This window comes from Vombatus ursinus, unplaced genomic scaffold (genome assembly GCF_900497805.2).
Source record: "Vombatus ursinus unplaced genomic scaffold, bare-nosed wombat genome assembly UNPS02014789.1, whole genome shotgun sequence".
NCBI lineage: Eukaryota > Metazoa > Chordata > Mammalia > Diprotodontia > Vombatidae > Vombatus > Vombatus ursinus.
The window spans coordinates 19270632-19284712 of NW_020954567.1; the positions used below are offsets into that span (position 1 = coordinate 19270632).

The 14081-nt window shown below is 44.7% G+C and overlaps 1 protein-coding gene across 1 annotated transcript in view; it reads right to left on the minus strand.

The window, feature by feature from the left end:
• The window catches only part of LOC114047545 (ADAMTS-like protein 2), a 34634-nt gene continuing 20553 nt past the window's right edge, over positions 1-14081 (minus strand). The window contains exons 10-18 of the mRNA XM_027868370.1: positions 11503-11944; positions 10370-10476; positions 9914-10043; positions 6877-7090; positions 6197-6352; positions 5585-5755; positions 2162-2338; positions 218-362; positions 1-119 (exon numbers count right to left, since the gene is read on the minus strand). Coding sequence (XP_027724171.1) covers positions 1-119; positions 218-362; positions 2162-2338; positions 5585-5755; positions 6197-6352; positions 6877-7090; positions 9914-10043; positions 10370-10476; positions 11503-11944 — 1661 coding nt within the window. The remainder of the gene's footprint in view (positions 120-217; positions 363-2161; positions 2339-5584; positions 5756-6196; positions 6353-6876; positions 7091-9913; positions 10044-10369; positions 10477-11502; positions 11945-14081) is intronic.

The following is a 14081-nucleotide window of genomic DNA, read 5'->3' on the forward strand; positions in this document are numbered from 1 at the left end:
TCAGAGAGCTTTACCGCGGCAGGCGCCACAACAGGCTTTCCGGTAGTACCAGTGCATGCACAGCTTCACCTTCAGCACCAGGGCACAGTTGGCTGTGGCTTTGTCCTCACAGTCATCACCTAGACAACAGAAATAAGGCCGTGACATAACTCGCCAGCCCCATCCCTGCCACCGGCCTCATGCCCCAAGGCAGCAACCAGTCTCCCCACGCCCTCACCTGGCGCCTCTGTAGGACACAGCTGGACCTGACACGTCTGCTTGGCCTCTGGCTTGGAATTCGGGTCACATCCCTGGCCCAGCTCCTCTCCTTGGTAACATTTGACCTCTCGTAGCCTCAGCCCCACACCACAAGTCTTACTGCACTGTCCACGGCCCAAGAGGGACAGAGGAGGAGAAGCAAGAAGTGATGGTTAGAGGAGGGAGATCTTAGCTTGGGGCTATATCGGAGGGTCGTAGATTTAGAGTTGGAGTCTAATCCTCTCATTTTAAAGATTGAGAAAATTGAGATACACAGAGTTCATGTGACTTGCCTAGGGTCACATAGCTAGTAAAGCATCTAAGGCTAGATAAGAACTCAAGTCTTCCTGACCACAAGTATAGTTCTCTATCTGTTGTGTCACCTAGCTACCAATCAATCAAGTCACATTTATTATGCACCTATTATGTGCCAGGTATCCTGTTCGGTGCCAGAAATACAAATACAAAGGTGAGAAAGTCCCTCTTCATTTTAGGGCCTCAACCATCACAATTCCCATTCCCTTGTCCTGGTCCATTAGCTCAACATACAAAATCCCTCTATCTAGCATAAGCCACTAGTACCTTGGGGGAACCGTAATGGAGAGACAGCATGGTGTAATAGATAGGACTCTGAATTTGGAGTCAGAAAGATCTCCGGTGAGACCTGCCTCAGATCAGACACTTACTAGCTATATGACATGCTGGGCAATCCCTTACATTTTCTGGGTCTAATGTTTCCTCAGCTGTAAAATGAGAGAGTTTGATGGGACTGGATGATCTCTAAATCCTCCGGCTCCATGTCTAAATCTGTCTTCTGTGATTCCACTCCTTTTTCCTTTCCCATTAACTCAACACACAAAATTCATCAGCCCAACGAGTCACTGAGACCTTGGGGGAATTATGCCATCGCTCCTGGAAGAGGTGTGTCAATCTACTCCTCGATGGCATCCCTCGCCATCCTTGTAACTTTCTGGCCCAAAGTGCCCTTCTCTGATCACCAGTGCTTCGTATTTGTGTTTCTTCCTCCTGTTACAACATAAACTCTTTGGAGGCAAGGCCTGTATTGGTATCCATAGACCCAGCACAGTGCTTGGCACATAGTAAATGCTTAATAAATGTAGGCAAATCCCTTTGTCTTTCTAGGCCTCAGTTTAATTAATTGATCCATATTTTTCATAATTAATTAATCCATATTACCTTGAGCATCATCAAATCTAAGATTCACCATCCCTTCCAGACTCCTTAACTCATCCCAACATCCATCACACTTCCCCCACTTTCCAGAGAGAGTAACTCCAAAGCACAGGTCTATCCCATCAGAAGAGAAATCTTGCCTCATCCCCAAACCCACCCAGGTTTGCTCATCCTCTGCAGGAGTGTTTGCACCACTCAGAACGCAGAGCTCCCTAATCTTCCCCTGAGGACGGAGTGACCGGCAAAGAAGAAGGGAAATCAACCCAGCTTGAGTTTTATTCAAAAAAATAGCAGCAGTGACAAATGGGCCTGCTCTATCCAACACCACAAACCACGGAGCATGGCGGCCAATGCTTCAAGGTCAAAGGATCACGCACTTGAAGCTGGAAGCGACCACATGAGTCACCTGGTCCAAACCCACATTTTACAAATGAGTAAAGTGAGTCCTAGAGACACAAAGTGATTTGCCTCCGGTTACACAGATAATTTGCACCAGGTAACATACAGACCACAAAGGGAGTGGCAGCTCTGGGATTTGAATCTGACTCCAGACCCAACAAACTTTTAACTACAACACAATGATGAGGAAGACTGAAATAATGAAGGCAGGAGCCTGCTCCCATCCTAACCCCACTCCCCTGCCATTCCCCTTACACCCGCCATGGGGGAACTTCTCCTTCTACTCATAATCTCCACCATTTGCTAATTATGTCTCCCTCCATCTCCTTACCTGAGACCATGCTGTGGTGAACCAGATGGAACAGGGTCTCTTGAAACAAGGTGCCTGTACCTCGGGTTTCTGGGAGACATCACAGTGCCCTTCGGGGTACTCCCGGTATACTCCATTCTCCAATCCCGCACACAGCACCCTGCGGACCTTTACTCCTCGGCCACAGCTGGCATTGCACTAGGGTGAGAGGGAAGAGAGAAGTGCTCTGGGAGCAGTAAAACCTGGTGCCCCTACCATAACTCAGCTATAGTCTATCTCAATGTCTTGTCTTTTTCCCTGTGGAACGATGGAACTGGCAGGTTTTCAGCTAGGAGAAACATAGCTGCAGACTCAGATTGTTTTGCCAACAGTTCTCCCCAGCCCAACAGTGCAGGATCCCTCTTTACCTCTCTCACCTGACTTTGTCCTCCTATGCTGCTCTCTACTTTGTTGATTCTTTCATTCAACAAGTTTTTATTAAAGCTAAAGACAATAGTCAAGTGGGAGAAGCAACGTGGTCCAGAGGATAGAAGGCCAGCCTTGGAGTCAGGAAGACCTGGCTGGATGTAAGTCCTGTCTCCGATGCAAACTAGCTGTGTGACCATGGATGAGTCCCTTGACCTTTCACTGTCCCAGGCAATTCTCTAAATTACAACAGTAAGCAAAGTCACCTAGCCCAAATCAGTCTCATCTTAGAGCTGAGGAAAGTGTCTCTGAGAGATGAAAGGACTTATTTAAGAGCATCTAAAATTCCCAGAGGATGGGTTGGCAGGAGATGAAGCCAAGGGCCAAGAAAAGTGGCCAGAAAGGCAGAGTTTAGAAACCAGTGAGTTGAGGAGTAAAGGTAACCATCCTTAGAGCGGAGTAATATGACAAAATTGGAATGAGCTCTATAAGGTAATCTGACGAAACTGGAATGAGTTCTATAGTCCGCTACCCATATCTTCTGGGAAGTCCAAGGGGAGGTTGGGAAGAAAACCATCCAGGCAAAGGAATGATGCTCTCATCCCCTAGTGGGAATTTCCTGAAATCACCACCTTCAATCCTTGACAAAGCACGTCTGCCTGCCCCACCACTTTCCCCCAAAGTCTCCAAAAAGGGTAAAGAGCAGAGGCACAATTGAACACCCTGCCTGCTCAAGCCACGTCTCTACTGCCAACATCTCCAGAAGACAAATTACAAACGAGCTGCTGATCTGCATTATGGGAGAGAGCTTCTACACTAGAAAGTCCTCAAATCAATAAAAGCGCAGGTTCAGACCAATAAACGTTTTATAATGTGCCACGTGCTTTGCTAAATGCTTGGCTCACAAAGATTAAAACAAAACAGTGCCTGCCCTTGAATTTGGGAAATAACAGCTCTACTTATTTCTGTCACAGTTGACAAACTGATCTCAAAACAGATCATGGAACCCACATACCTTCCCCCACCCCCACATACATATACACTCAATAACCTCCAGTGGCCCCTATGACTTCCAGGGTCATATATAAAAATTCTGTTTGGCTTTTAAAGCCTTTCATCACCTGGCCCTTTCCTACCTTTCCAGTCTTCTCACACCTTATCCCCTTCTACTTCCTCTGTGGTCCAATGACCCTGGATTCCTGGCTGATCCTGGAACACAACACTCTAGCTTCCAACTCTTGATCATTTTCATAGACTGTCCCCCAGGTCTATAACTCTCTCCTCCCCTTAACTTCCCAGCTTCTCTAGCTTCCTTCAAGTCTCAGCTAGAGTCCTACCTTCTGTAAGAAGAATTTTGCAGTCCTTCTTAACCTTAATGTTTTCCCTCTGAGATTATCTCCAATTTATCCTATATATATGTTATTTGGACAGAGTTGCTTGTATGTTGTTAGACTGTGAGCTCCTTGAGGGCAGGGACTGAGCTGTTTTGGTGCGGGGGTGGGGGTAGGGTATGTCTTTCTTTGTATCCTCAGCACTTGGCGTGGTGCCCAGCACATAGTAGATGTTTAATAAATGCTTGGTGGCTATTTGATATGACTTGTCTCAATGCCCAGAAATCCTTCTCCTCATTCCCTTCTCCCCACCAATTCAAAAGATTTCCTGGTTCAAGCCATTGAAAAAAAAATCAAGATGAAAATGAAAAAAAGAAACTAAGGGAGGGTAGATTTGGAGAGACTATATATTAGGAGATAGGTCTTACTATACGATGTCCGGTTCTTGACCTGAAGAAAGAAACCTTCTGAAGATGTCTAGACCTAGGTTTTTATTTTCTTTCCATTTAACTCCATGCAATGTCTTACATGTAGAATCATCAATATACAAGCTAAAAGGGACCTTAGAGGTCACTTATTCCAATTCCTTCACTTTAAGATGGAGAAACTGAGAACCCAAGAGGTTAAGTGACTTGCCCAAGGTTGTCACCCAGGTTGTAGATGATAAAGCTAGCGAGTGAACCCACAACAGTGTTTAGTACTTTAGTCAATATCCTGAGTTAGTGAAACTTACAGAATGACTGGTCACCTATATTACTGGCTTCTGGGTTAAGGGCCCTTGGTTAAAACACAAGGACCAGAAGGATCTTCAAAGTTCATCTGATCCATTACCCTGAACCATGGCCACTAGCCTCGCCAGGTTTCCCTGATTCAATGGGACTCTTCTCAAGTGCATCATTCAGTCCTTGGCCTAGGACTATTTAGAAAATAAAAAGTTATAGCTCAAAAGGATCCTAGGAATCATCTAGCCCAACTCAGTCTCAACTTAGAGAGAAGGAAACTATGGCAGAGAGGATGAAAGAATTCACTGATGAGCACCCCAAATTCCCAGAGGGTGAGTTGGCAGTGGATGAAGAAACCAAGGGCTAGAAAAGCAAAATTTAGAAACTAGTGAGTAAAGGTAATCATTCTTGGAGCTGAGTAATATGACAAAATTGAGATGAGCTCTAGAGGGTAAGCCTGCTACCCACAGCTTCTGGCAAGTCCAAGGAGAGGATAGAGAGAAAACCATCCAGGCAAAGGAATGATGCTCTTGCCCCCTAGTGGGAATTTCCCAGAATCACCACCTTCAATCCTTGACAAAGCACTCCTGCCTGCTCCACCACTTTCCCCCAAGGTCTCTGAAGAGGGTAAAGAGAAGCACAAATAGACTGCCTGCCTAAGCCACATCTCTACTGCCAGCATCCCCAGGAGAATACAAGTCCCCAGATCCAGGTCATATCAATATGACCATCTATCTCATAACTCTCCAGGCTTATTCCAACAGGGTGCCAGTAATAGGAAATCATCTTGATCCCCCAGGCCACCCTGATTCCTCCATGGTAGAGTTGTCAAGGTCACTTCCAAGATGTATCCAGCCCATATCTTGAAGTTTTTCCCCCATGTCTCCAGGGCAAGATGGCCTGAGCCACTCTCAATCTGCCATCATTTTACCTCCTAAAAGCAGGCAACCTCCCACACAAAGTGGCAATTTCTTACTGAGACTCACCTGTTCCCACCCTTGTTCCACCCAGTGGGCAGGGCAGTTCCAGCCCCCACAAGGGTAAACAGCTAGTGGCTTTGTGGCTGGGTCACACTGGGAACCTGAGATCACCTTCCCCTCCAAATTTCGACATGAGATGATTCGGCTCATCCGTCCCTCACCACAGGCACCTGAGCACTTGGAGAAACATGAGATCATTGGGTGCGTCATTTGGGAGCTTTGGGGAAACAACAGAGACCTGATCACACCTAAGCTTGCTTTCTCATTCTCCCTTAAATAGTTCTCACTGATGGAACTTAATTACCAAAAGGTATTTGTCCTTATTTATCTGATGGTTCTCCAAGCCATTCATTGTCCACTGGGGAACATTTGAGGGGGCCTTCACTGTACCCCACTCTCTCACAGAAAACCCTTGTTTCCTTTGAAAGGGGAATAAGCTTCAGACAGTGAGGTATTGAGCTCATGGAATTGAAACTAGGGGTAAGGTGGGTATAGGTGTCCTCTGTCTCTGTCATCTTCAACTGAGACCTCACTTTTTCCTGTCACCTATATATACTTGGTGCCCAAGGATCACAAAAGGCTGATGGGACAGAAAGACCACTGGCAGGCTGGACTCACCGGTCCCCAATCAGAAGCAGTCCACTGCCGATCACAGGGCGGACCCAGGCATTCCTTCTCACCAGCTGGCCTCGTGGCCTCGTTACACAGCGACAACCCCACGGAACAGCGCACCTCTCTCCTCATGGTGCCTTGCCCACCGCATCGAGCTGAGCACTGGGCCCCATGGAGGAAAAGGGGAGAAGAGGCAAGATGGCCCATGTCATGGTTACAGTAAATCAGTTTTATTCTAGCCAGAGATCCCGAATTACCAGCATCACCACACCCCCCACGTAAACCAAGCAGACCAAGAATATGAGTAAATCCTGAAGTTGGATGGACTTCTCACTTTCTTTTACTGGGTGAAGTCATCTTAACACAGTTAAGGAGGCAGATATGTGTCTCTTACTCCTTATCCAGTTTCGTATTTGTTGGAGGCTTTCCTGCTCACCACACAAATACAACGATAGAAACAGAGGGTGCCCCTCTATCTAAAGAGAATTAATTCATCATATGAAAACACCCTCTGCGTCCCCCAAGTGAATTACTTCACTAGTCACAGTCAAGGTTAAGTGAATTCAGAGTCACCAAGAAATTCAGAAATCTGCGAATGGTCTAATCAACAGCACTTGCCCTCACCCAAGCCCCCAAGCCCCCTGACCACCTATTCCAAGGATGTCAAACCAAAGGTGCACTCATACCTCAGACCATTCAGAGAGCTCCCACTGAGGACCACAGGCCTTGTTCCTGCACACCTTCTTTTCCAGGGGCCGTGCCAACCCAGCTGCCACACACAACTCATCATAGACTGAGCTGTCAAAGCCAGGAGCCAGCATCCTCCAGCATCGGACCGTACGGGACTGGTGTCCCTCCCCGCAAGTCCTTGAGCATTCGCTCCATCGACTCGTCTCCCACCTTCAGGCAGAGCAAAACAATCCACAGACACAGAAGGGGCTGAGCCATGGTTCTCAGTAAAGTCATGGGGCCATCAAAACCTCAGGCCCAGAGAGGCAGTAAAAAGAGCAGGAGAAATGGACCAGTGGGGGCAGCTAGGTGGCACAGTGTATAGAGCTCTGGCCTTGGAGTCAGGAGGACCTGAATTCAAATCCTGTCTCAGACACTTGACACTTCCTAGCTGTGTGACCCTGGGCAAGTCATTTAACCTCGATTGCCCCACCAAAAAGCAAAAAACAAACAAAGAAACAAAAAACAAAACAGAAATGGACCAGTAGAAAGAGTTCTGGGTTTACAGTCAGAGGATCTGGGTTCAAATCCTGGTTCTGCCACTTTATATCTATATAAATTTGGATGTCACAACTTCTCTGAGCCTAGGGTTATTATTCATCTGTAAAATGAGGATGGTTGGACCAGATGGCCTTTAAAGCTCCTTCTAGGTGGTGCCATAGTGGATAGAGTGCCAGGCAGGAAGACTTGAGTTCAAATTTGACTTCAGACACTTACTAGCTATATGACCCTGGGCAAGTCACTTAACTCTGTTTGCCTAGGTTTCCTCATCTGTAAAATGAGCTGGAGAAGGAAATGGCAAAATGCTTGAGTATCTTTGCCAAGAAAACCCTTAATGGGGTCACAAAGAGTCAGACACAACTGAAATGACTCCACAACAACAATCCTCTGTTCCTAGTGAGAGGCCTTAAAGGTTACCAAACTGGCCATGGAACAGCCATCTCTTACAGGATACAGATTGTTCACATCCTCAGTCCCCAGACTCTATGGAAGAACCTGTCCTAGTTCCTTGGCCTAACTCTACCCTGGCAAATTTCTCCCTTTGACCCCTTTACTCAGTCACTTAACGGTTGCTGATATGACTAGCTCAGCTCCATGCACCGAATATTGGCTTTTTCCCAAAGCTTACTATGGGTTAGTTTAGTTAGTATATAGTTAGTGCTAACGCCTGGCTGCAACTGGTCTGTCAAGGGTATATGCTACTGTTGATTAGGAAGTTATGGGACAGGACTATACATTTAACAGTAACTATAATGTCAGTCAGCAAGATCTGACTAAACTCTACTATATGCAGAGCATTCTATTAAGTACATGTGGCAGAAAATACTAAAATACATAGCAGCACTCTCTACAGATTTGGGAACATAGTAGGTACTCAGTATGTGTTTGTGGACTAAATAAAAGGGGAAGCACATGCTCTGTTCTCAAAGAACTTTGGATGCATGGTTGCATTTGGGTACCACAGTTTTCCATCTATTAAAAGCAAAAACCTATGAGGCATGAAATTTGATGTCAAAAACAAATACCATGAGGTATAAAAGCTGGGGTCTGGAACCCTGGGGTGACAATACACAGCTTTCCCTTAGGGCAAGCACACACATTTTCAAATCAACATTTTAAGACAAATTCAACTCAGAGGGAAGAGACCCTGGGACTCAAAGGGAGAAATCACTCATGGGTAGGGGAGAGCAGGGTGGGAAAGGGCTGGAGAGGAGCTCATCTGGGATACAGGCCCAGACATGGAGGGGTAGAAGGAGAGAAGATTTATCAGGGTATTTGGAAGCATCCTATCAATTAATTATATGATAGGAATCTCCATTATCCCTTTACATTAAGAGTTTATTGTTAGTGCTTTCTAAATTTCAGCACCCCTAGACAAAGCCCTAGTCATCTTACTCTAGTTATGTCTCTGATGTTAGGGGAGCCAAAAAGCTGACAAGAAACATGTCTCTTTTGAAAAAAAAATGTATCATGTGAACACTTTACATGGTGGTAATGAGCTAAGGACAGTGGCATCTATGAATCTTTATACAAATCAGTTTCCTCATCTGTAAAATAGGGATAATAATAACACCTACTTCCCAGGGTTAAGAGGATCAAGTGAGATAATAATTGTGATTAGCACAATGCTTGGCACATTTTTGTTGTTCAGTCATTTTTCATTCATGCCCAAATCTTTATGATCCCATTTAGAGTTTTCCTAGCAAAGATATTGGAATGGTTTGCCATTTCCCTCTCTGACACATAAGTGTTAGCTATTATTATTATTATCATTATTATTATCATTATCATTATACAAGTCTTCAGTTCTAGTTTGAGTATTAGAACTGTTTATTTGGTCTTTAACTTTGAAAAGAATTGGAAATTTTAGGTGATACGGATTATTTTTTAAAGTTATTTTTCTCCAAGCTTTAATCCTGACTCTCCTATACTCTGAAAAGTTGGGGCCATATCTTTCAGGGGATTCCATAAGGGCAGAATCACCCTTATCTAGGACCCTGCTCATTCTCCAGCCTTCTACCTCTGAACTAAGTGACACAAAACCAGTCTAGAGAAGGAGAAGGAGGAGGAGGAGGAGGAGCTGATATTTATACAATGCCTTGAGGTAGGTAATGCACTTTATAGGGATTGTATAACATTTGATCCTCACAACAACTCTGGGAGATGGTTGCTATTAGTATCTTCATTTTATAAATGAGGAAACTGAGGCCCAGAGAGGTGATATGACCTTATTCATAAAATGAAGAGGTTGGATAATCTCTAAGGTCCCTTGAACTCTGTATCTGTGATCCTATGACCAGGATATCTGTAGGACCATACAGCTAGTGTTTAGGGCAAAATTTGAACCCAGGTTTTTCCTGACCCCAGGTCCAGGACTCTATCCCCCATGCACATTGCATCTTGTCTTCTCACCCCCAATTCTTGGGATTTGAGTGATGCCTCCCTCCCCCACCAGACCCCCCATCCTGGCATTTGTCTTCCCTGGTAGCTCACCTGGGTTGGCAATCCCTCCCCGTGCAGAGTTCATAGGCTGGCTCCGGGCGGGTCACAGCATCACAGTAGCTCTCTTCCACTTCCACTCCATCATAACGCACACACATGGCGTAGGAGGCACTAATACCTGCTGGATAATCAGGACGGCCCTTAGCCAGGAAGCCCCCATTAGACCCCACGGCAAAACCAAAGTTCTGATTCTCCCCACACAGAGTCAGAGCCAGAGTTTGGCCTCCTGCAGTTCAGATCGACCAGGAAAGAGGCTTGTAGGTGGTAATCCCCAGGCTGAGGTGCTGGGCACAGACAGCCCTTGAAGAAGACAAAAACCAGTGAGAAAGGAGCGAGGCACACCCCTCCCTTCACACACTAGGAAAGGCCTCTCTCCACCCCTAGCCCAGTGAGCTCTCCCTCACCTCCCCCTCAGAGCTCGGCCCAAGGCTGTTCACTCAGACCTACCCGAGGTACAGGTGGAGCTGCAGGGAGCCTGGGCAGAGACCTTCCAGCGGTACATATCAGCCCGGCCGATGTCGTCGTGACCGGGAGGACTCACGTTAAAGTCATTGCTGAGGAGAAAGGCCAGGGTGAGGCACCGGGAGAGGAGCAGCTTAAGGCCACTGTAAGGCTAGGAATGGAACCAAACATAGCTTCTTCAGAAATCCCTGTGTCCTCGCAGCCCCTCTCTTATGTCTCACGTGGGCTACCTGGATAACTTGTTCCACGCTGTCCCTTCCTGCCAACAGAAGCTATTATCTCCACATGCATTATTAACTTTTCTCTTTTCTTTATTTCTTTCCCCCTTTCTTAATCCAGAAAAGGAATGTTTGCCTTTCACGAGGCACTAGAGTCACTGCCTTGACAAAGGAAAAGTGGAGCTTTGGAGAAATGTGATTGATTGGTGAGCAATCTGGCCAGGCCTCATCATTCCCCTCTCATCAATGAGCTCAGTTTCAATTCAGGGACCCCAAGCCAAATATGTAGAAAGGGTTTCCCTAATACAATTCCCTGGCGTAATAATTCCCTATTATTACAAACACTCTCAATTTGCCACTCTTTGTTAAATGATAGCTAGGTGGCACAACAGGGAGTGTTGGATTTAGAGTTAGGAAGACCTGAGTTTGAATCCTGACTCCCACACTTCATGAACCATGTCACTTTGGGCAAGTCACTTCATCTTTCTCAGCCTCCGTTTCCTTATCTACAAAGAATTAAGAATAGCCCCTGCTTCCCAAGGTTGTTAGGAGGCGCAGATGAGACAAAATATATAAAGAATTATGTAAACCTTAAAAGTTCTGTTCTATATCATATCATATTTTATTATTATAACAGAACATATCATGTCATATCATACTGTATTATACTATATCATGTTATATCATATACTATATTACATTATACTATCATGCTATATCATATCATATATCATCATATCTATGTATATTATATCATATTATATTATACATAAAAGCTAGCTATTTTAAGTGGCAAAGTAAAGCAGATTCCCAAATAATGAGGAAACTTAATAGCACCTCTACCCCATGAAATGCTTGGCTACATTTCTACATGGAATAGATTCCAACAGTGCCTCTCACCTCTCCATGCCAGGGGACTGGAGGGGCTCTGCCTGAAGTTCAAGGCCTAAGCCCACCTGGAAGCTTGAACCAGATGTAGGGTTCTGTTCAGCAGCTAACACGGTGGGGCTCACAGAAACCACCTCCTTCTTCTCTTGTTTGCCTACTGTCTCGGCATTCAGCAAATCCTCTGGAAAGGCCTCAGAGGTGGGTGTTTTGGGAAGTCCTTCCTGCCAGCCTTTGGTTGACTGAATCAGTGGCTCTGGGGTTGGGCTTCTCCAACGCACTGGAGTGGTAAGCTGCTGCAATTTTCGGCAAAAGGCAGACCGCCGGGAGTCTCGGTGACATAGTTTCCAAAAGATGTGCAATTGGGTCATCCCAGCCCTCCCCCCCTCCAGGAGCCCTGGACCAATCATGGGGTATGGCATGGCAGTGCTGGTGGAAACCTGGTTCCATTGGAAGGCTAGAAGGCAGAAGCAAAACAGATCACAAGCACCAGAAGAAGGACTCATCACCTCCCAAACTGGGGGCATCCAGATCTCCAGGACCCAGGAGAGACATATCATATCATGTCCCAATGTAACCCATGTAACAAGATGGAGTATTAAGAAGAAGGAAGTATCATAACCACTTATCCAAGGCATAGATGGGCAAAGAAGACTTTGCCCAGGGAGCCAACCTTGCTATTGCTGGTATTTTGGGAATCCATTAGATGAGATAATGGCCCATAGTTTAATCAAGGCAGCATGGTATAGTAGATAGCACATTAGGCTTGACTCAGAGTCAAATCCCAACTCTGATACAGACTAATTGTATGACTCTGGGTGAGGCCCTTAACCTCTAGCCCCAAATTCCTTGGTCCTACCTCCTAAATTATAGATGGGTTTTAGAGCTGTAACAGATCATCTAGTTGTTTTATAGATGAAGAGTTGAGTCCCAGAGATGTCAAATGATTTTCCCAAGATAACACAAATAGTAAGTGGCACAGTCAGGATTTGAGCCCAGATCCTTGAAATTCCAAATTCAGGGATTTTCTAAGGTACCATGCAAAGAGTTCTCCAAGCTGACAAAATCACAGATCCTTCATATATTTTGAGTTTATCTCTCTATATAAGATTCGGTATTAGGGATGGTGCTTTTTATAGATTTGGAGAGCTTGATACATAAAGGATTTCCTTTCCCTATGAGTAGTTTTGGTTTTTTTGAGTTTTTTTTTTTAAGGATATGAACAGGCAGTTTTCAAAAGAACAGATACAAATTATTAATAATCACTTGAAAAAATACTCAACCTCATAATCAAAGACATACAAATCAAAAAAACTCTTGATATCACCTCAAAAAAACTCTGATATCACCTCAAATCCATCAAATTAGCAAAAATAATCAAAAGCAACAAAACTTGATAGATATTTTTAGATATGGCCAAAATGTCCATCTGTTTTTCTTGACTATGTTTATTTGTTATAAGGAGGCTTTTATTTTGCGGGTGAAGGTGAATTACAGGGAGGAGTGAGGGTAATGATAGCAAAAAAAAAAAAGAAAGAAGAAAGAAAAAAAGTGTCACTGAAACATTTAAAAAATACAGAGAAGAATGCAGAGGAAAGTTCCAAAGAGAACATAGACAAAGCCATGCAATGTTGGAGCTGATATGTTGAATTTAATACATACTTTTAAAAAGTACATAACTCAGATTAAGTTTCAAATACTCTCGTCTCTTTCTCTTCTTTGTATAAGAATATGATTTTGTTTGATGAGGTTTGTCATATCCATAATAATTATGGGCCAGATGGGTGTAACAGGTATACTGATTCATTGCTAGTAAAAAGTGCAAATCACAAAAATAATCATATACTTTGACTCAATAATGTCCTGGGTATATACCCTGAAAGCATTCTTAAGACATAAAAATAGCTACCTGTTCAAAGATTTTGGTGACAGAGTTATATAATTTCCAAAAAACTGGAAGTAACTTAAACCTCCATTGGTACACTCAGTCACCAAGGTTTATTAACTCTACCTCCACCGTAGCAGTGACACAGTAGATAGGACACTGGATCTAGAGTCAGACTCAGATATTTACTAGCTGTGTGACCCTTGGCAAGTCACTTAACCTCTGTTTCCCTCAGTTTCCTCATCTGTAAAACGGGGATAACAATAGCACCTGCCTCCCAGGATTGTTGTGAGGGTCAAATGAGTTAATAATTGTAAAGAGCTTAGCATGGAGTATGGCATGAAGTAAGCACATTATAAATGTTAGCTATCATCATCATGATTATTATTATTCCATTCACATGGCCACCACCCTAATTTAGGTCCTCAGCACCAATCGCCAGCCTCTTAACTGGTCTCCCTATATTCTCTCTCTCTCTCTCTCTCTCTCTCTCTCTCTCTCTCTCTCTCTCTCCCCTCTGTCTCAGTCTCTGTCTCTGTGTCTCTCTTTCTCTCCCTCTCCCTCCCCCCTCTCTGTCTCTCTGACTCTTCTGACTCTGTCTCTCTCTCTCTTTCTTTCTCCCTCCCTCCCTCTCTCTTCCTCTCCCCTCTCTTCCTCTCCCATCTCTTCCTCTCCTCCCTTTTCCTCTCCTCTCCTTCTCTCCCTCCCT